This window comes from Labrus mixtus, chromosome 24 (assembly GCF_963584025.1).
Source record: "Labrus mixtus chromosome 24, fLabMix1.1, whole genome shotgun sequence".
Lineage (NCBI taxonomy): Eukaryota > Metazoa > Chordata > Actinopteri > Labriformes > Labridae > Labrus > Labrus mixtus.
In genome coordinates this window covers 1,550,353-1,572,055 of record NC_083635.1, presented here as the reverse complement: position 1 = coordinate 1,572,055, position 21,703 = coordinate 1,550,353, and the positions used below count along the sequence as shown (strand labels likewise).

At 41.5% G+C, this 21,703-nt stretch overlaps 2 protein-coding genes across 4 annotated transcripts; one reads left to right on the top strand and one right to left on the bottom strand.

Annotated features, from left to right (window-relative positions):
• Positions 1 to 412: 412 nt before the first annotated feature.
• Positions 413 to 11,179, top strand: fam117ba (family with sequence similarity 117 member Ba). Its single transcript, XM_061033123.1, has 9 exons — positions 413 to 451; positions 1,475 to 1,622; positions 4,255 to 4,481; positions 5,415 to 5,498; positions 5,622 to 5,732; positions 6,251 to 6,394; positions 7,132 to 7,339; positions 7,456 to 7,576; positions 8,315 to 11,179. The coding sequence occupies exons 1-9, from the start codon at positions 413 to 415 to the stop codon at positions 8,538 to 8,540; spliced, it is 1,308 nt and encodes a 435-aa protein (XP_060889106.1). The 3' UTR covers positions 8,541 to 11,179.
• Positions 11,138 to 21,521, bottom strand: ical1 (islet cell autoantigen 1-like). Of its 3 annotated transcripts, XM_061032922.1 has the most exons (15): positions 21,406 to 21,521; positions 20,621 to 20,648; positions 20,357 to 20,531; positions 18,456 to 18,528; positions 17,770 to 17,893; positions 17,479 to 17,677; positions 17,265 to 17,390; positions 17,036 to 17,134; positions 16,744 to 16,829; positions 16,209 to 16,258; positions 15,987 to 16,022; positions 15,670 to 15,876; positions 14,503 to 14,787; positions 14,313 to 14,408; positions 11,138 to 13,988 (listed from the first exon to the last, which is right to left on the bottom strand). In XM_061032922.1, exons 2-15 carry the CDS (start codon positions 20,626 to 20,628, stop codon positions 13,873 to 13,875), a joined length of 1,680 nt encoding a protein of 559 aa, XP_060888905.1. In that variant the 5' UTR covers positions 20,629 to 20,648; positions 21,406 to 21,521; the 3' UTR covers positions 11,138 to 13,872. The 3 variants fall into 3 exon arrangements, with proteins under 3 accessions (XP_060888905.1, XP_060888907.1, XP_060888906.1); XM_061032924.1 differs by lacking the exon at positions 15,670 to 15,876; XM_061032923.1 differs by lacking the exon at positions 20,621 to 20,648 and having other exon boundaries at positions 20,357 to 20,559; positions 21,406 to 21,511.
• Positions 21,522 to 21,703: the final 182 nt, after the last annotated feature.

Here is a 21,703-nt window from a genome sequence, read left to right as displayed (position 1 = left end):
CTCCTTCAAGTAGTACTTTGTTGAATCTGGGAAAAAAAAGTAATATTCTCATTAAGGTTGCCATTTTTATAAACTTTCTGGACGTTTAAACAAGAGAGATAAGGGCAAGAGTCAGTATAATTTAATACCATTTGGAAATTAGCTTTTAGCTAAATTAGCATCACATACAGCAGCCGACAAGCCGCAGCAGAGGACTACGGTCTTTTTCTTTAAATATGCTCAAAATAGAAGAAAAAAATATTTTTGTTAACCTGTCACTTTTCACAAGTCACTTTGGGGTCTTCAAGTGATATCGTAAGTTACTAAATTCGACACAAGAGGGAGACATTTCCTGTCCTCCTTGTTTACCTCACTCGTCGCCGTCTGCTCTACGCGCCCTAGCAACTGCAGCATCAGCACGAGCAGCGCAGCGATGGTACGCTACGTCACAGCTCTGCTCGGGCTGCGTCAAGTCAGCGAGAGGAAGGCGAAGCGGCACCGGAAACGGACAGACTCGCCTTCAACATAAAATGATAACTGTGGCAGTTTGATCTTGACTTGGGATACTTGGGATGCTTGTTCAATAAGTTAATGGTAATTAGCGATCACAGATTTAAATGACATACATAAAGTTGTAATCAACACAGCAATATATTTTTATTAGAGAATCCTAGTTAACTTACCCAGCCCACCTTTCCTCCCCATTTATGTTTTATTTTTGTTTAAAGATAAGATAAAGATAAACTTTATTGATCCCCCGTGGGGGAAATTTGTGCATTACAGCAGCTCAAGAAAACAGGGGACGGGATATAATTATTAAAAATAAAAATAGAAGTTAAAAATCAAATCAAACATATTTACATCAGTTAAATAAAAAAATACAATAATGGAAAAATAATGGTTTGTGTTTTATGTAAAAAAAAAAAAAAAAACATTCACCTAATCCCCAATGGCCCAATATTTATTATGCAGTCATTTGATTAAACACTTACATTTAAGAATACACAGCATATTTATAAAATATAGAATAATAATGATTAGTTTTACAACAAAATGTCTGCAAGACGAGATAACTTGGTAGATCCCACCTTAAGGCCTTCAAGATAGTGTTTGATATTGTGAATTAGCGGTAAATTAACCCCTTAACTTTTGATTGACTTTTTACAGTCAAGTTTGGAGCTGATAGCTTCTCTCTTGTCTCTTGATAGAGGACCCTAGGGCATGAGCATATTTGATTAGATGAAAACTGCGGTCCTGTACAGCTTGCCGCGGAGTACGTATTTTACTTTGAAAATTACATCCGGAAGTTCCCTGTCTATTCCATTAAACTTCACACTGGTCCCTCTCCCGTCGTGTCAACCGAGGCTAGCCCAGCATCACCGCCTCCTTCTTTCTATCCCTTCTGTATTTTCTGTCCCTTTTGTTATTTTTTCCGTCGTTTTCCGACACCTTACAATCCACGCCAGGTACACGAGTTATTTTCCTCTTTTGATAATCATTTTTCCCTGACCAAAAAAGCGTTTTGGTAGCTGCTTCAACCACCGTGCCGCATCAGCCGGGAGAGAAAAACATCCATCCACGACGACGAGGAGGCAGGGTGCGAATACAGCAACGCCCATTCAGACATCTACTGTCTCTACACGGTAACCACGAACACGTTTATTTATATTTATATGTATGGTTCTTGTAATATTTGAGGGCTTTCCTCAGTTGTAGCCTGCCCTGCCAGTAAACCGCCTGTTTAGCATCCTCCAGCATCGGCAATATCAACAGCCGACTGGGGGTGCCCCTTTGCATGCAGCGCACCTAGATCCCATTTCTGCAGGTGAGCGTGTTTTTCTCTCCACACACATCCAGTTACCTGAGCACTGTTAGCATGTCTGATGCTCTTCTGGCTTGTGGAGTTTGTTTTAGGTCTTTATTGTCATGGAATATGTTTTTAATGATGATGATGATGATGTGTGGGGAGGGGGTGCATGCTATCATTACAGTAAACACAATTGGCCTGCATTGTACTTCATAGGCAAATGTATAGAGATGTGACAAATAGTGATAGATTTTTCTCAAATTAATAAATGATGTTTATCCAGATTTTATGGAATATTCAAATTTATGGCCAACAATTATTTATTTAAAGCAAATTCTTAGTTTGAACAGCTGTGTTTCTATTACAAAACACAGAGTTATTCAGGATTAACATATATTTACATTTAAGTGGCTGTAAGGTGTTGCAGTTCCATCAATCTTTGGTGTTGTGCAATATAAGTAGACCATACTAACAGTGGCTGCTAAGGCAGAAAGTGTGCAAGGGCTGTTGTGTAAATATTGCCTTTCTAACAATAATTTAAAACACTATTTTAGGTGCATTTTATAAAAGCAAAAGTAACAACAGATCACTGGTTCTGTTTTCCACAATGTGAGTATTTTTGTTTTTATCCATCCACTTGCATATATATAAAGAAGTGTATTCAAGTACAGGCTATCTTTGGGTTTTGTACTGTTGGTTGGATGATATAAGCAATTTGTAGTTTCAAATTGTGGCTTTAAAAGTTGTGTTCATCAACATTTTCATGTTTTTTTTTTATATTCTTTACATCACATTTTTTTTGGGGGGGGGATATCAAAGAACAGTGTTTATTGGTTTTGACGCAGCCTGGGTGTCCCACTTTTGTGCATTGCTGATCAATAATTTCTGTGTTATTTTATTGACTTATCTTGGTGAAAGTCATATCACATGGTAACGCGTGTAGATCCTAAAAAAATGCTTGAAATTGTACTTTTTTCACCTGTCTGAATGGCTTAAGAATCATTATTGTGAATTGCCACTACACTAGTACTACTGTTACTACGAACACTGTTACTATTGCTGTCGGTCTGTAGTGCACCGTCGTGGGTGCTGATTTGTGTGCACAGACTGAGACAGGAAAGGCAGCAGTCAAAATAAAGAAGGCTGAGCATTTTGCTAGTCCACTGCTGATGCCCAAAACCCCTGTTTACTCATACAGTACACACACAGAGACACACACACACACACACACACACACACACACACACACACACACACACACACACACACACAGGCGGCGGCTGTGTGAAGATCAGTCGGGCCCGTTCCCTAGCAACAGCAATGTGCGCTGGTCAAGGCTCCTGCCAAATTTAGCTCCAGGACCTGCACTGTCAATCAGTCCTGTGTGTTCATCTGTATGGATACATGCTGCATGCACACACTGTGTTGTTATCAGGTCCCTGTGGGTGCACCCATGCTAAAATATAAATATGTTCTTTACCCTGCAAGGTTCTCTGCATTCATTATGGTGAATACCATTGTTATTGTGTGCATGATTGGCTACATTTATGCTGCACTGGGCGTGCAAAGAAATATCAGTACACTGACTAGTCTGTCACAATGTGTACCAAATCTCAAAAACACTCAATTTTCAATTATTCATTTGGATTGCAAAGACTTAAATTCTTACTGATGTTAGCCAATGTTATTCCTTTGCTCAAATTGCACAAAAAAACTAGTTGAATGTGATAAAGAGAAACACAGATTGTGTAAAACGGTAAACTTCAAACCATAACCTTGCAAGCTTATTCATAGCTCTGTGCTTCATTGTTCCTCTACTGTTGATTCTGAAGGTAATAACTTGATATCAGATTTACCTTTTCAGTTCTTTTCAAAATGTTTCTGTTTCCAAAGCAAAAAGTGCTGTATCTATTTTCAAATTAAATTAAAAAGTATGACTTGAAATAATGCAGAAGCCTGATTGGTATGTGTTTTGTATTTTGTGGCTTTACCTTTAAAGCGTGTGTTAATATTTGTGGGGTGCTACCAATATCTTGAATCTGACAGAACGAACCACCTTAGTTTGTAGAACATGCTCTCTGTAAGGGCCCATGGGCGTCAGTGGACCCGTGGGCCCATGCAAAACATGCCTCCACAGCTTTGAATCAGGGTCAGCCGGGCAGAAGCGAGCACCTGCCCTCGGTGCCCCCACCCTACAGTACTTAAGCTGTTTTAATGCCATTAACCAGGGGGCCTGTGGGAGACTTAGAGGGGGCACATCCGCTCCGCCCAGAATGGGACGGATTAACATCAATCTGAGGAACACACACATACACAATAATGCACACATACACACACACACAAAGCTAGACAGACAGAGGAAGCCAGCCATGTGCTAATCCTGCAGGCCAGCTGTGTGTGTTGATTTGTTGATGTGCTTACCATGTGTTGACAAATAAACTTGTTTACATCTCTGTCTCCTCCCTCAGACTGCATCAGTGGCCTTAACCTCCCACATCTCTCCGTGGTTCTCCTCCGCGTTACCCCTCCTCTTCCTGCGAGCGCCTGGCTCTTCATTCTCCTCGCCGTCTCTTGCCATCGCGTCCAGCTGTGGCCCTCGCAGGGCGCGCTCGCTGGCTCTCACCTGCCAGGTCCCTGGCCTCAGGACGACAGCCAGCACCAACACGTTCCCTACATGAGGGACAAAGCCACGCAGGTGAGTGCTGACGATATGTCTGTGTTGGGATGTTGCGATGGGATGTGCATGAATTTGAGTGGTCACACAAAATGAAAAAGTTTGTGCAAAGATGGAAACCTGTTCATTATATTTCCTGGATATATTAAAGCAATCTGGACTAAAGGGGGTTAAAATAAGAATCCATTTCAGATGTACTAAACAGGATTTGTTCATTTTAACCAAACAGAAAAAAATTGTTGGAATAGACCACAGTATATGATTTCAAATGGAAATCTTCAAGAGATAAGTTGATGGTGAAAAAATAATGTCTACCAGGTTCATCCCTGCATGTTGGGACCAGCCATACACAATTCTTGCAATATAATGTATGTGGGTTTACGAAGCAGGCAACCAATGCACAGACATTAAGAGGGATTGCAGACAGTTGCATCATCGTGGTGTGCTGCCTATCACTCTGAGACAGATTTTGAAGAACACCGGTCAGATTAGAAAATATTTCGCATCACATAAACTTCTGACGGATGTGTCAAATTGCTCAGGTGTTGTTTTTGTTCTGTTTTAGTCTTCTAAAGTGAACTTTTCTTTGCTCACACTTGTGTTTGCAATAGTATTCAAACCATTAACCATTATTGTATAGTGTGTCTCACAACTACTACATGTTTATACATTTTTGTTAGTTATACACTGTAAAAATGGCAGAGCAGAGAGTAAATATACTTCTTTTCTTATGTAATGTATCTTATACTCTTACTATAATATGTGAAAATAACTGTATGATAATTGAGTGTTTAAAAAAAGGAAGAAGAAGGCTGCTCTATAAAAAAGAAAAGTACCAATGATACTGTTTATTTGGCTGTTTTGTGATAGTTTATTTGCCATGTAGCAAACCAATGTGTGTGTGTGTGTGTGTGTGTGTGTGTGTGTGTGTGTGTGTGTGTGTCTGTGTATCAGACCCCCAGGGCCTGGGCAGATGAGAGGAGGAGGGGCTCTCACAAACGCTCGGCCTCCTGTGGGAGCACCGACCAGCTCAAGGAGGTCAGTAAATATCTCTTTTATCCCTTAGTTGGAGCTTTTTCTGACTGTCGTGACGAGACATGTCTGTATATTAATACAAGTCTGCATTATTGTTTGTTTTCGTCTTCCTTTGAACCTCTACAGATTGCCAAATTGCGTCAGCAGCTTCAACGCAGCAAACGCAGCAGCCGCCATCGGAGGGATAAAGACCGCAAGTCCCCGTTCAATGGCAGCCACACCATCATCCAGTCGCAGGTAATCAGCAAAGAAAGGGGGCTTTAAGGAGTGTGTGTGTGTGTGTGTGTGTGTGTGTGTGTGTGTTTTCCTGCCAGGTGGCTTCATGTCAGAGAAGGAACTAGGTTGGCACTGGATCTGGAGAATTTTGAGGACGTCCCACTTTTCCTCATGTCCCTGTTTGGCTGTGTCTTACAAATGTCCCTGGTTAATTTCAAGCGTGATTTCTTTTTAACAGCCTCTGGTGTAGGAAAAGTCAGTTAAAGTAGGTTCCTCTCACGCACACACTTGTCTAAGTGCCCACTCCTGTCATGTTTCTGTTATGCTCCCTGTGGAGTCTGCTGGATTGCAGCTGTCCTGCTTTCTGGGCCTCCTCTTGAGACAAAAAAGAAAGAGAGCGAGCCACCCAGAAAACCTTTGACGAGCTCAATCACAGATGCAAATAGACACCAGACAGCAGGCGCAAACTTGCAAGCCCAAAAGAAAGATGAAGAAGGACACTAACCCTGTTATGTTGTGTTTGTGTCATATGTTTGCAGTCACCTATGCCCAAGACCATCCTGATACCCATTCCTATCTCCAAGTCATCCGCCCCTCGTTTCCGAAACAGCGTGGAGGGCCTGAACCAGGAGATCGAGCGCATCACCATCCAAGACACTCCTGAAAAGGAAGAGATCATAGTTGTAAGTTACACTAAAGAAAACTGTGGTGCTTACAGCAACGAATAAAAAGCCCCTGTCACAACTTCTTTTCTTTTTTTCATGAGGCTAGACCTCCTTGTGTTTGTGTATTTAATACTTCAATATACACAAACTTTGGAAATACAAGTCAAGATACAAGATTGTATCTGCTTCACAATTGTTTGTTCTCTTCTGACGCGGCAGAGTTTCAGTGTTTTGTTTTTTTGAAAGGTAAAATTGGCAGCTGTTCAGTTTGCAAAACTAAATGTAACTATGACAGTGTGGGAGGATTAGGGCTTTCAACGAAATGAAAAGGAAAACAGATTATGAAGGTGAGATATTATTTGCAAAAGAAGGTCTTTGTGAATCAGGGAAATACTTCAAATTTCAAGGCTCATTTTGCTACCTTTCAACCAGCTGTTAAAGCACAACTGCCCCTCCCTTTGCATGTCATACAGCTGCTTTATCTGGTTAGCAAAATTGTTCGATTAAGCTTATCCAAATATAAAACTAGCATCACTATGAATGAAGTCATTTGATTATTCCACATACCGCTTTTCTGCCACTCTAAATCAGGAGGGGAACTGCAACCATTTCTAGTCGTATTTCATGTTTTTTTCCTTCACTAGAGTAATTCAAAATCAAGTTTTTTTTAAGATCTCACACATAACCAGTGGTGGGGGTTTAAGCCCCCGATGCATCGTTGTTTTTGTGACCTCATTTGTGTCTCTGTACGACAGCCACAGGATGTCCCAGATGGGCACCGTGCACCCCCACCCGTCCCCCCGCAGCGCAGCAGCAGCACCCGCAGCATTGACACGCAGACCCCCTCCGGAGGCGGCCTGAGCGGTAACCACAGCAACTGCAGCAGCCGTCCCGACTCCATCTCGCCCTCCTACCTCACCGTCCTCAACGACATGAGTGGAGGCAGCCCCTACGAGGACAAAGGTGACAGACGCACGCTACACGATCCCCCACATGGATAATATTCATGTGCCTCTCTGAGCCTGATCTGTTGTTTACTCTGAACTTTGACCTCCTGTCTCCCCTCTGTGTGTTCTCAGAGCTGGGCCCTTACTCCCCTCTGCCAAAATACGCCGCCTCTCCCCGACCCAACAACAGCTACATGTTCAAGAGGGAACCTCCAGAGGGCTGTGAGAAGGTCAAAGTGTTCGAGGAGTCCATGTGAGTAAAAATCTTTTTTAGACCATGAAAATAAACATTCAAACTGTCCTTTAAATGCTGTGAATACATCTTAAAGCTGATATAATCAATACTTGTATGTGAAAAGTGTCATGTCCAGAGAGAAAAATCAACAACTCTGCACCTCTTTGGAGCCTCTTAGTGTCCTGGAGCTCATTTTTTTAAGCCTTCTGGCCCACAAATGTAATGTTTTGATTCACTCTTTTTTCTCTCGTATGAGTTTTTTTTATCAGTAAATAATCCCTGTTCACTTAATGCCCAGCACCAATCAATAGAAAGACACTATTAGCTCTGAGCTGGTTAACACAGCGGTGCATTGGAAGCTTAAGAGCTAGATGTTACTTGTGATAAGTCATTGAAGTAAATATTGAACTTGTAGTCATCAAATTGACAAAATCATGACTCCAAATAAATGCCATTGTCACCCTGTGTGTGCTGTATTAGTAAATAAGCTGTTTGATACCAATAATTTAGCCATAACTTACCATTGAAACATTGACTGAATCACTTAGCCTATCTCTTAGAGGAAAAATACTTTTAATTTCTGGTATTGTTTTATTGTTAACTAGATCAGATGAATTTAGCTTCATATATAATTTTGCCAGCCTTTTTATACCTTCATTTCCTTTTACTACAGCTCCTCTAGTCCAGGGGAAACTACCACTTGTATTTGCATGAGTACATCTTTTAAGACTGTGTCCCTGTGTGTGTTTTTTCCAGTCCCAAGCCTCTACAGGAGATCCCTCCCTTCCTGTGTCCCGACCGCAACAAGGTCAACTTCATCCCAAACAGCGGCTCTGCCTTCTGCCTCGTCAGCATCCTCAAGCCCTTACTCCCCGCCCCGGACCTCAACTTCCGCTCCGGGGTGGGCCTACGAAGCCTGTCCCCGTCCCTCGTGCCTCTGTCCACCCAGCCCTGCCTCCTGGAGGAGCCCGAGAGCTTCTGATGCCCCCCTCACCCCCCTGAAAAACCTCCCCCTTCAAAATCAGAAAACACTGGAAACAACCCTTCTGCTCCAAAACAAATGCCTTCAGCATGCCAGCTAAGCTCTCTCTGATGTCTTTCTCTTGTTGAAAAAGCGCTTCCCACTGCCTCTCCTCCTCAGACGACTACAACGTGAGAGTCCTGCAGCGCCGCACGGGTGTTTGCAGCTAACATTTCATCGCTTTCTTCTACCTTTAGTGCTGGTTATGTTCCTGTTTTTTAGGAGGAAAAGGGCGAAAAAAAGGACAGACTCTTTATTTCATCGTATTATACCATGGCGCCTTTCCACGGACATATCTCTTTTTCTATCTGTAGTTATTTCTCTTGATATAAAATATGCCTTCCATTAAGAAAAAAAAAGGCCGCTGGGTTTTTTGGCGACCAAGAGTTTGACCATGGAAGCTAATATTGGTGCTGCCAGATTTATCGTAGCAAAACTTGAACGGTCGTGACAAGGAGAAGTAAAAAAAAAAAAAATGTGCCTGATATTTTAGACCGATCAGTTTCGCTAAACCGGCGTAATGCTTGGATCATGTTTGTTTCTTTAGCATGACTCACATGATTTCTGCACTACGGCGGCCTTAGATACTCACAGAAAGGCAGGGACCTATTAAGACCACCTGTGAACTAAATCCAGACATCTGTTTTGTACTTTCTCAGAAATTTGGAGTCAAATTTGACTGTAATCTGGTACAAAGTGATGATGCCTTTTTACACCAAATGGTAGCAGTGAATCGGTCCCCTGCCAGTCAGTGTGCATCTATGGGAAACACAGGCCAGGGCTATGATGTGTGCAGCGTTTTCAACCCGTGTCTGCCGGCCCCTTCTTTACCAAGCGCCAACCTTTTTTAGCTCAAAATGTCCCTTTTTTTACACCACCTCTATCGCACCCTCCCTACCTTCTGTTTTTCCAGCTCTTTCTCTCCTGTTTTTCTCCCTCACTGTCACTGTAATGATCATTCCCTTCTGTCTTGCTCAGTGTTGTTGTAAGATGTGTCCAGAGAGGCCTTGTCCTCACAGGACAGGCTCCTTCTGGCTTGCAGGGCCCTGAGCATGGAGAGGTTGTTGAATCCAAATACTACACTGTCAAAGAACAAGGGTAGATCTGGGGCTAAACATCAGATCCTATCTACCTACTCCTTTCATTGCTAAGATGTGCATCTCCTGCCCTGAATTTTAGGTATAAAATCAGAGCATTATCTTTAAAGTCCTCTTGTTTTAAAGCTGCAACTTTGCAGTTTTGATTCACCTCTGTGGATCTGACCAACCTAACCTCCAGACAAAACATGCAGCTTATAGCAACACCCAAATGTTTCTCACAGGAGCTTTAACTTGGATTGGTGCACAGAGGTACATGATATTACTTTTCCCAAACCAAGCCTCACAAATCTCACATGTAGAACCCTGAATTGTGTTATTTATTTCTCTCAATTTATAGTGGGAAGCTAAATGAGAAAATCAGGGCCTTTAAAAGGATTGCATTTTTGTTTTGAGTAATTTGGCAGTTTAGTTTTCCCAAAAGAAAATGCAGAATCCCTTTTCACCTATGCCTAAAAATGTTTTGAATTGAAAATGTCTGAAAGGAAACATGTTTGACTCACACATATGATAAGCAGTAGTCTGATCCCTCTCAGTGTGGTATGTTGCTTACCTTCCTCTCCATGCCTCGACCCATCCTCCTGTATATGTCACTACTACTTGACTGTGCCTGCTACGGTGGGATAGGAATGTACTGGATCTGTAAATATAGAGGCACACTGTGTTTGTATTATCGGCTGACAAAGATATGTATCTGAATGAGTTAACAATTGTACCATATGGCTCCTACTCCTCCTCCTATTCCTGCTTTCTCTCCGCTGAGTACTGTGAATTACATGTCTCATTATTGTGAATAATGTATTTATTTATCAGGAGTGTAATTTGGTGTGCAGAGAATTTTAATCCAGAATAGATTACATTGTCCATCTCAGGTTGTAGTGAATAGGATACAAAGAGAAAAGATATACTTACTTCTCAGCGCACACTAACAAGTCTACACTACTTCAAAGAGAGCAAACCAACAGCTGCTATCTATGTAGCCTTCTCACACAAAGGAACATGTGACTGACGTTAACCTGTAGCAGAGTAAAAGTAGAGAGAAGTGTGGATGTTATTTATCCAGTGACCTGATTTGGCATGTTTCTAAAAACGATCTGTTTTAAAAATGGGATATCCACTTGCTGAAAAACAATCACACACACAGAGCGACATGTTCTTCTTTGTCGTTTTTAGATGTCTGTTTACAAGAAGAAAAAATAGTTTCAGAGTAGATTCATACATGTGAGAGAATACAGATTTATTTCAGATACCAGTTGTTTTTTGTTCAAAGTGGATGATTAAAGCATTTTGGAATGAGGCTCAAAACAAGACAACACAAATGTTCTTTGTTTGCTTGTCCAGTTTATTGGAAACAGAACTGCCGAGTTTTCATCTGTTAAACCCCTCGAGTGAAATAAAAAGGCATAGTTGAATTAAATAAAGCGTTTGTGATTGACTTCAGAGATACATTCTTGTTTGTTGTTTTTAAGTTTGTAAATTAAGAATAAACAATATAATACATGGTTTAAGTCTCCCTTGTTACCACTGCACAAGGATCAGAAGTTTCTTTCTTCAAAAAAATCTCACAAAACAATGTCACAAAAACAAAACAAAGACACAGTCAAATAAATGATAGATGCTGTGATATTTGCAGCTCACATAAAAAGTGTTTTATGAGTTGTCAGACTCAGAAAACACGTCACATAAATGTCAAAACTGATGATTTGGTTTCAGTTGGTGCACACGGATGTGGTATTCACATAATCCAGATAAATGGTTCATAAAACTCTTCAATATGCACCCTTACACTCAATCAAACTTAGCATTCAAAACTGTCCATGGTTGTTTATTTACCCTCAAAACACGAGCTGAATTTAAATCCAGTTTGCAACATGGTAACAGCTCTCCACTGTTGATTCAATTCCCATATAATAATATATTTCCAAAATTCATCTGGGAATTCTCAAAATACACAACGCAAAGAGCAGAAAATAGACAATATTTTAGTGTTTATATCATGTAACTTTTCAGTGTACTGCACAACTAAAACATAATCAGTAGTATATTCATATCATTTGTTAATAAATACATAGGTGCTGTTGCTCACAGATTATTCAACATAAATAACCCACCCATCCAGAATATTATTCCTATGTCCTACTTTCTAACTTCTTCAAAATGTTTTTATCCTTCACATATTTTCCTTGGCTTTTGACTTCAGATTGTGAAATCGGAGTAACAGATGGGAAAGAAGATTTCATATACATACAATCTTTTGCACACACCACATTCAGCAAGAAAGCTATAGGATAAAGGTGGAGGGGTCTGTTGGTTACAAAAACATCCAAAGAGTTTGGACAGTGTGTGTCTGTAATCAGACTCAAGGCTTCAGGCAAATATAATGACACCAATCACAGTTCCCTTTCGACTCCTGACAGAAATCAGAGAATTTCACTACACATTCAAGATACCAAGCTGTGCAGAGTCTGTATCACAAAGCAGTTTTTATGACCTGCATCACTGATCCTAACAGGTACATATACTGTAAATACCTATCATGAAGATGGTCTTACTCACAATAAGAAACATCATCAGATAAAAAGTGTGGTATTTTAAATGGTTAAGGAATAAGTAGAAGATTTCTAAAGCCGTAAAATCCCACATTAATTAAATAGTGAGGATTTGTAGTATGAAATTGTGTGAATCAGCCTTTATTAAAAAACACAGCTGGCATTTGCATCTTTCCACAGATAATCCATTTACTGAGTAAAGGGACATTTAGATGGATAAAGTTGTGACTGCAGCCAGAATAAGTCTGATAAAGTCTACCAGCATGAACTGTTAAAGTGCAGGTAATAGATAATAACACCTGTTTAGCAGCAGTGTATTAGGAAAGTTACTGAGCATGTTAGTTCAGCTGTTAGCAACTAGCTGAAGTTCACACTAAAAGCTAGCTTGCTCTGGTTAAATGTAATAGCACTTTTAGTAATGATATTCATGTTTTTGACAAAAGTATAACCTAACCCTGCCAGGTTATGTACATGATGATAGTGACTCACAAGCTCAGTACAGAGATAGATGAAAAACTATTGACTGTTTAGAGAAGAAATACTTGTTTTAAACTTAGCATGCTAACGAAGACGGTTGAATTTGGTGTTGCATGTTTATCATTAGAAGTTAAAGCCTATAGACATTTATATAAGCATATTATATAGTCTAGCGTTAGCATTTAGCCACTTACTATCTAAATGATATTTTTCATGTCATGTAACACTATCAAACTGTAACTTTGGCTAGGACATGGCTGTATGCTAATGTCAGCTGTTGTCAGCATTAGCTTGTTGGTTATCAAATATGTGTCTCTAAATTGTCATTATCCATATTTATATTAAAGACAGATAAGGAAGCGATAAAATGTCAACTACTTCTTAAATGTATACGACTTGAAACCGTCACAGGTGACCAGAGGGATCCTGAAACCAGAGATGAATTAAAAATGAAACGTAATAACATAACCAACTTATCTTGCTTTGTGATACAGGGCCATGGTGTAAAACTTCATCTGCTGCTGTGTGCAAACACCGGCTCAGTGACAGGCCCGTCTTATTTCAAACATACACTATGTCCAGTATATACTCCTCATATGTGGCAATCATCTGCATCCATGTAAAAACAACATTGCACTAAATAGATATATATTTTCCTTACAACCTGGGTCCCTTTTTTGTGCACACACAGCAAACCAACACACACCCAGACAATGCAAACATGAACTACACACAAAAAAAACACACAAGGCTGTCCAAAATAAACCGGTAATCAAAATGTTCTCTCCACATGAGAGAATATGATGTCACGATAAGTAACAGAAGCCACACGAGGTCTTCTGTGTGCATATGAGCCGCTGGCTTCATGTGTAGTGTTAACAGTCTTTTTACAGAGCGATTCACAATCAACTGACAGTGTTTTCCTTTTCCAGTGTGAAACCACATATTACAGTGTAACACAAATACCAGTGTGTATTTGCAAGTGTGGACGCACATCTCTCCTGCAGACAGAAATGCAGGGGTATATTTGTGCAGGTATTTAACTGTTAAAGTGTGTTCTATTACTTGGTAGTCGACATGAACACTTATTGACATCCAGATTCTCCGAAGGAAATCACACACTGTCGCACGCTCACAAACACACACACACACACACACACAAATGGAGCTTTAAGCATTGAGCAGCTCGTCCGCAGATCGTCCAATGGCATCTGGGTTTGAGAGGGGGTCCAGGTCCGCAAAGAGGTTGAACCAGGCCGACATGTCTTTAGAGCCACCTGGAGCGGCTGACACAAACACACAAAAATATCATCAGAAAAAAATGTTAAGATGTTTAAAAATGTGGTCCAAATTTAAGATGTGTTTAGAAGATGTACACATGATAATCCTTGGTGGATAATTTGTTACAGTGGTGAGTATGCCTCTTATTATCTGCAAATGGTTCTGGTAGAGGTGAAGTGCATGCTGAGATAATATCAAATGTATTATAAGAGCTTATATAATAAATTTGCCATGCCAGTTCATCAGTTTCTCTGTAAGGTGTTAAGTGACAGTGAATTTTTTTAAGAGTAATTTAAAAAAATAAATGGATCCATATAAAAATGGTTCACCACTGGCTTCTGAACTTGGAGCAGGTGGAGTTGAATGGCTCTGTCCGGGAGGAGGCTGCAGGGGTGGGGCTTGGAACATAGGTGGGGTTGACCATCCTGAAAAACAAAAACAGAGTAACAAAAATCTCTTGCGTCTCTTTCAATGTCCCGCAGTGAGCTCTTCTGTCCAGCAGAGTGCAGCGTGGCTCACCTGTAGAGCTCAGGCTGTGATCCAGCAGATGGGAAGGCAGGAAACCTGTGGGGCTGGGGGGGTTGGAGGTAGGGCGAGCTACCGGCCCGCTACTCGCTGCACCTGTGATTGACTGAGGCGTGCTGGGTGGGTCGAACATCCCAAAAGCATCTTGCCACTCTTGGCTGAACTCATCGCTGGACCCGGGGCCCGGGCTGAGCAGGTCTTTGAGGAAAGCCATGTCGCCCCGTTCAGCGTCTTCCTCCTCAGGCCTCAGGCTTGTCATGGAGAGGGGGGGCAGACCTCCTGAGAGCAAAAAGAAAGAGAGGCATGTTGTATTAGTCAAAAGGCAAAAGCTTCAAAGTTGGTGCAAAAAGGGACAATGTGTCAGAGCAGCTTGTTGCAGAGATACTGCTGCTGAAGAAATGTAAACAAAAGTAGGAAAGTGTTGCACAGTTTCTTTTATTCTAAGCAAAGAAAATGACTTCATGTCATGTTAGCTGAAGAAACATGCCAGAGCTCAAGAGGATAAAATGCTTAGATGTCAAGTACACACATTTTTGAAATGCTGGTAGATGTATTTTGTAACCTTCTTTGCAGGATATATGCTAAGCTATGCTAACAGGCTAAAACTATATATCTACCATAGAGACCTGAGAGTGGTACCAGTATTCTAATTAACACATTTATAAGGGAAAAAATTGGTCCAATATATTCAAACCTTTCCTTGCAGCAGATGAGTCTCAGAAGAGGTTTAAAGCTATTTTTAAATTTCCTGCGTACAACTGACAATGAATCTTGGGCATGAGAAGTTTTCAAAAAATAACCCCCTCCCTATATAGAAATAATGAATATTTTATTTAACAGGTCATAGAGAGACATCAGTATTCAATTCAGTGTGTTTCAAGACGAGATAAAAACTCCTCCCAGGAGCTTTAACATAAAGCGCAGCACTGTAATGGTCAGTAAAGGCAGCCCAGACTATCAAAGAGGAGAGATGAATTAAGGGGGAAACAAAGCCCCTTTGTATGAGCCAGGTAGACTGAATCCAAAATGCATAGGGAAGCAGAGTTGAAATCCCAGAAGAGGTGAGTTTGTGCCACAACCAAGCAAAGTAAGATGGGAAAGGTGAGACCAGCGAGGAATCTTAAAGTAGGAGAATTAAGAGGCAGCCGGTCAGTTGTTTACCAGTGGCAGGCCTCTGTGAGAGACTGGACTGGAGGCCTCCAAAGTCCCAGGGCTGACTGGAGTCTCCAACCTCAAGTGGAGGCAGAAGCTGGGGCTGAGGCTCTGGCAGATCACAGGCCATGAGCAAGAGGTCATCGTCAGAGTTTGCCGAGAGTCCTCTGAGGTTTTGCAGGGATGGAGTGGTGGGTTTGGGGGTGTTTGGGTGCACTGGGATCGAGGATAAGCAAGCCAAGAGGCATACGTTGCACGGTAAGCTACAGATATACTAAAAGAATGTGTAGAATATACAAAATAGGCACTTTTACACAAAAACTTACCAATGTCTCTCTGTCCATCACTGCTGTTGGCAGGGTCTGCAGAGGAGAGAACATCAAAACAATTGTGAGTTTTAATTGAATTAAAATGGCTTTTAGGGAAACATCTGAACAAATAACAAGAGCAGCATTTGACATGTTCTTATTTTTATTGAAGAATTTAGCCAATTAAACCAAAAAAAGTCCTGTAACTTTGCATTTCATCCTGCAGGGGGCAGCACCTACCTGTGTCAGAGGCACTTCCTATTGGCTTGTCGTCATCCAAGGACACAAGACTGAGGAGGGAGGTAGAAAAGAGGGAGGGCAAAACATGAGAAAGTGCCTTAGCTGACGAGACACGGTTTTGCTATTTTTAGCGATGCAGCAGCCTCCATTTGATTTGGAGCTGCAGTCTTGGGTCAGCTACCCTAAATCCCTTAGCTACCACATCGTCACATGTAACACTTACTTGTGTGTAAACATGGGCATGAGATTGGCCTCGTGTTTGATGAAGACATTGCTGAGGTGGTTGTGTGCAGAAATATAAAAAAAAGGAGGACAGAGCAGACGGAGAGGTGAAAATGTTAAGATGGAAAATGGGTGACGACAGACTCGGTGTGTTAGAGAAGAGCAGAAAGGACTGGCATGAAAACAGAGACAGATGGTACAGCAGAGTGTGTGTTCATGTGATAGGCCTGTGACATGTCAGACTATATTTGATTAATAGCTGATAGAAGATTGTTTTCTTTGACTTGCAGTGTGTGTTAGTTTGTTTTCTCACCTGTCAGTGTTGCTCTGTAAGGACTTCTCCTTCTTCTCCTCCTTTTTCTGTGAGTCTGTTAATTCCTCCAGTGGGTCTCTAAGGTCCTGTGGGAGGAAGGTAAACGGTTAAATCTAATTTAAAGACAGAACAGACTGTGCTGTTGCTGCCTGCCTTTGATTGCATAATTATATCTCTCTCATGTTTATTATACTGTCATGCAGAAAGGTCTCAAAAAGATGAATGCAACTTACACACGCTACAATGTAGGCTTTGTGTACATTGAACACTTCAGTGCAAATCAGACTAGTACCTTGAGTGTGGTGAACTGGTACGTTATGTGTCCTTGGAAGGCCTCGTGGATTCCTGACATGGCGTGGGCTGTCTTCTCCCAGAACTGCAGCAGAGTTGTCTGCCACGACAGGAAAGAGAAAAATGTGACATGGAAAAAAAACAGGTGACACAGGTAGACGGATCAAGATATTTATTTCGAAAGAATACAATATGCTGTACGTTAAGCAAAGGCGAGCAGACTCACATACCTGGTAGGTACAGAGGGAGTGAGACAGCATGTTGCAGCGACTCGCTCCCAGCATGTCCACCTTCTGACACACGTCATTCTTCAGCTTCTCAAACTGGCCCTTTGTCCCTCTCACCTGGGCTTGGACCTGGAAACAGAAGGACATAAAAAGATAAAACAACTACACACATACATTCAAAAAGAGTGCAAACCCTCCAAAATATAAGTCCTCACACCTTGCGAAATTTCTCCAGCTGTTTGTAGGTGTCCGGGTCGAGCTCTAGGGAGACGTCTTTCATCCAGAGCAGAGCTCCTCTGTACTCTGTGCGAGACTTCTCCATACGACTGACTGTTAGCAGTGTGTCTGCGATGGCACGCCGCCGGAACGTCTCCACTTCCTGGTACAGACGCCGGAGTGGAGTGCAAAGTGCCATCCTGTGGAAAAAGGAAAGGTGGAATAGACATTTCAAATCATGCTTGAAGATCTAAAAGGAAAACAGAAATATCAGCATGGCTTTGCTGCTGACCTCTGCTTGGCGGATGTGCACAGGGCCTTACTGGTGGCGTCCATCATGTTGCCGGCCTTTGTGCGATCATGTTCACCCTGGAAGCGCAGGAACAGGCCGAGCTCGTTCTCCTCCTGGGACAGGCCTACAAGAAGAGTTCAAGATTACACAGACATACACGAAGGACAAAATGTTTAATGAAGAAAACAAATAAGATGAAGACTTGTTACATTATATGAGAATCTTGAGGGTTACTTATATGCACTTATTTAAAGAAAATACAGAAAAACAGAAGCTGTCTGCACAGGTGAGTAAGAGAGTGATGTTGTTTCATCGTTCACTTCCTCATACCGGGAAATGGAGGGTTAAGACAATACAAACATTCAACTCAAAGTTCACACCTTTAATATGATCACTTACACTTTGAAGTTATATTTGATTTAACTTGTAAAATAAATAAGAAAATAAAACTGTCCCAACATACTCAGTTACATAATATGGCTGTGATGAGCTGTAATATAAGCTTTGTGTGAATTTTGGTATAAAAAAAAGCTTCTGTATTAGCAGACATGTCATCATAAACACTTAAAAACAAACAAAACTGCATTGTCTGATCGTTTAATCGGACATTTCAACATCTGAAGTGCAAAGCTCCCACTTTTAGGGAAGTGGGCGGAGCAGCACCTGTAGTTCTGACTGTGACTCACGTGTGATCCTGTGCTGGTACTTCTCGATCACCTTCAGCAGCTCTGTGCACGTGCACTGAACCGAGCGGAAAAACTGCAGAGACAAAAACATGCAACATTTGAACACTTAACTCACACAACAATCCTCCCCGCCTTTGGACGTTTTCTTGAAACACTTGAAAACATCGTGGTCTTTGAGGTTTTATTTGACTTGTTTTCATTTTTGCCTTGCACAGTGAGGCAGCACAGCAACCTTCTAGTCAGTACATTTTCTTCTGCCTTACATTTTTGTCTGCCATTCAGCCTCTCCTCCCGTCTGCCAGACGGCAACAACAGTGACTAAATGACGAGCGTGTGTCATAGCAACACAGATTTCAAGGCCGCTCCTGTGCCATATTCATTCACTCTCAGAAACGTTGTATTTGGCCCTACTCTTGTTAATCTATTACTTTTCCCCTCTACAGTCGTTATCGTAATGAATCTAAAAAAAATCTTCAATTCGTGGATCTCTCCTTATTATAAGCTCTCGATGTCAGCTGAAAAAAAGCCACATCACATCCCTAAAAATGTCAGTATTTGAAATGTGCTTGTGCTTTTTACTGCATGACCTTAACTATAAACCCTGTCTGCAGCAGGTTGAACGTCAGATACTTTAAGGCTGCGTCCTCTCCCTGCACCCTGCCAGTCTTAAGACTGTTACAGAGCTGAGGGAGGAGGTGAATTGAACATGTGGAGTTACTGATTAACTGCAGAACAAACAGTCAGTCCCTCCATTCGGGCTGCCTCAGCAGCAGCCGAACACCTGCCAGTGTCACATCTCTGGTTTTGTACATGTCACCAGTCCTGCTTTTAATGTCTCAGCAACCCTCACAGATTCATCTACATCATGTTATAATGGAATAAAAACTGCTTTGAGTCACAATTATACGGCAGGAAGCAAACAGACGAATGGAGATAAGCATTTATGTCTGCAGGAACACATCAGTATAATCAGTTTAGTGTTGTTGTCCATGTTTCCTCCGGCTGGTCCCATGTTTAGAGCCTGATTTATATTTCTGTTAGCTGATATTATTGTTCATGTTGTGCTTATAAAGAGAGACACATTGGTTTCAACATGTTTCTTTTCTTTTTTTGGGGGGATGCGTCCAGAAGATGCTCCTAATCAAATCTGTCCTGGTGATTTTAGGTCTCAGCTGCTGCACAGAAGGCTAACAGTCAAAATGAAATTTGAAAGCCTCTTATTTTGTCCATCAACACATTGCCCTTCTTTTCTGACTTTTGTGTCTCACTGGGAACAAACATAGGGACACAATGAGAGCAGGAGGACAGAACACAAGAGGCCTTATCTTGTTCCAGAGCAAACAAAAGCCTCACAGTGGGTCTCTCTAAGAGCTCAGTGAAACTCTACCACACTCACGGCACCGCACCGTCAGACATCAAGTCACAACTAAATGCCAGCTGAGTCTCAGCCAATCACTAATGTCTGCTCTCATTTAGCGCAGGTGAGTAATGAGTGAGTGGCAGAGGGACAAACTGACATCTCACGTGTTACTACATCTGTAAGAACGAGATCACAGTAAAGATCTACGCAAGCAAAGGACGCCTTGTGCCAACACACAGCTGAAAAACCTTCCTTCCTATGTATTCTATAGCATACAATGACACAGATTTAAAACTGGGTGAACAATACAAAGACGTTATGTTTTACAAAAAGAGTTAATTAATTTGATGAATCAGCATAAAAGTAATACAAGTGCAGTTATTGAGTGGGAGAGGAAAAACCAAACATGGATCCCCTGAATAGGACATTATGATAGGACACTGCCAGCAAGAGAAGAAGCCATTCATAAATATTGACAGGGGGAGGACATCTTTGACATAATAACACCCTAAAAACATACAAGTCATGTCTCCTCTCCTACCTCTAGCTTTGCATCCAGATCAGCGTCTGAGGCCACGACGTACTCGTCCTCCTTCTTCCCTGTGGCTTTGATGAAGACCTGCTTCGTCTTCCAGAACTTCTTCTGCATGCGAGCCATCACCGAGCTGTCCTCGCCGAGCAGAGCCCGGCCACCGCTCAGCATGTCCCCTGAAAACCTGCAAGACACAGGCGACACCTGAGTCACTGATAAAGTTGTGATTTCAACGACATGTGTCAGTTTTGTGGATAGGATTTTTGTACATACCCGTCCATCACTGGATATTTCCCTTTTTCTTTTTTGAAGACAGAAAACATGGAGATGATGAGACAGAGGACAATAAAGCCATGTGAATTTACAGTTGCATAAAAGGATGGAGATTACGGATACTTAAATCTTTGACTGTGCTTCTGCTTTATTGTTTTTTCATGAAAAGGTTTTAGAGTGTACCATTACAAAAGATATCCTGTAAGACTGAGTGACAATGCCCAAACAGAAATATAACTGCTGCTAGATTTCCTGTTGAACTTGTACTAAGAAACAAACCATGAGAAACAAGATGGCATTAAAACAGAGTTGACAGCTGCTCCTTAGTGTTTTATAATCGAGTTACAAGCGGTAATCACTGAGTGTTATCTGTGGCTGTACAAAAACAATGGGTGCTAAAGGCTAAAAAGCTAATCTAATGTGTTTCTAGGAGCTGGGATCAGACACCTGCGACTTCCAGGAGTCAGGAGAATAGAGCCAGCTGGCTGTCGAGCAGGTGTACTGTTACAACAAATGATGCTTAACGACACGGAAATACAGATAACATGTAAGTTTCAGTGTTACATTAACTAACAATGGGAATACTTGTAAGATAACGTATAATATAATACATAAGGGTAGTTGAGAAAAGCAAGAAAACGTCAGACAAGGAGCTTTGTTGCTAGCAGCAGTTTAGCTAGCAGTATTAGGTATCAAAGCCAGAACAGAAACCTTCTTAACTTTTAATCAAACGAGTCCGTTTCTTTATGTTATGGTCAAATATTCATTGGGTTAAATAGATTTACCTTGTTTTTGTCTTTTTCCAGCTGTCCGAGCATCTATGCAGCGCAGCTTTGGCTAACCCCCTCTCCTGAAAGCCGTCATAGTCTGACTCACAGAAACAGGATATGCAAAGTAGATGTGGTGCCGTTTGGACACACGGGGGCGCTGTTGTACAGGCCACACCAAAGATCGTCTACGCGAACGATGCGCTATTCACATTTCACAACAACCGACTGCTTCATCTTCATATTTACAGCTGAGAAAGTCGAATTCAAATGGCATTTACCCTAAATATATATATGTATTGTAGACTTCTTAAAT

Coding starts and splice junctions, on each gene's coding strand:
- fam117ba (XM_061033123.1), top strand. CDS start 413: ATGGTACGCTACGTCACAGCTCTGCTCGGGCTGCGTCAA. Junction 452..1,474: donor CTCTGCTCGGGCTGCGTCAA/GTCAGCGAGAGG, acceptor CTCTTTTGATAA/TCATTTTTCCCTGACCAAAA. Junction 5,499..5,621: donor GCACCGACCAGCTCAAGGAG/GTCAGTAAATAT, acceptor GAACCTCTACAG/ATTGCCAAATTGCGTCAGCA.
- ical1 (XM_061032922.1), bottom strand. Junction 17,894..18,455: donor GTACCAGCACAGGATCACAC/GTGAGTCACAGT, acceptor CTCTTCTTGTAG/GCCTGTCCCAGGAGGAGAAC. Junction 13,989..14,312: donor TCCAAGTTCAGAAGCCAGTG/GTGAACCATTTT, acceptor TGTTTGTGTCAG/CCGCTCCAGGTGGCTCTAAA.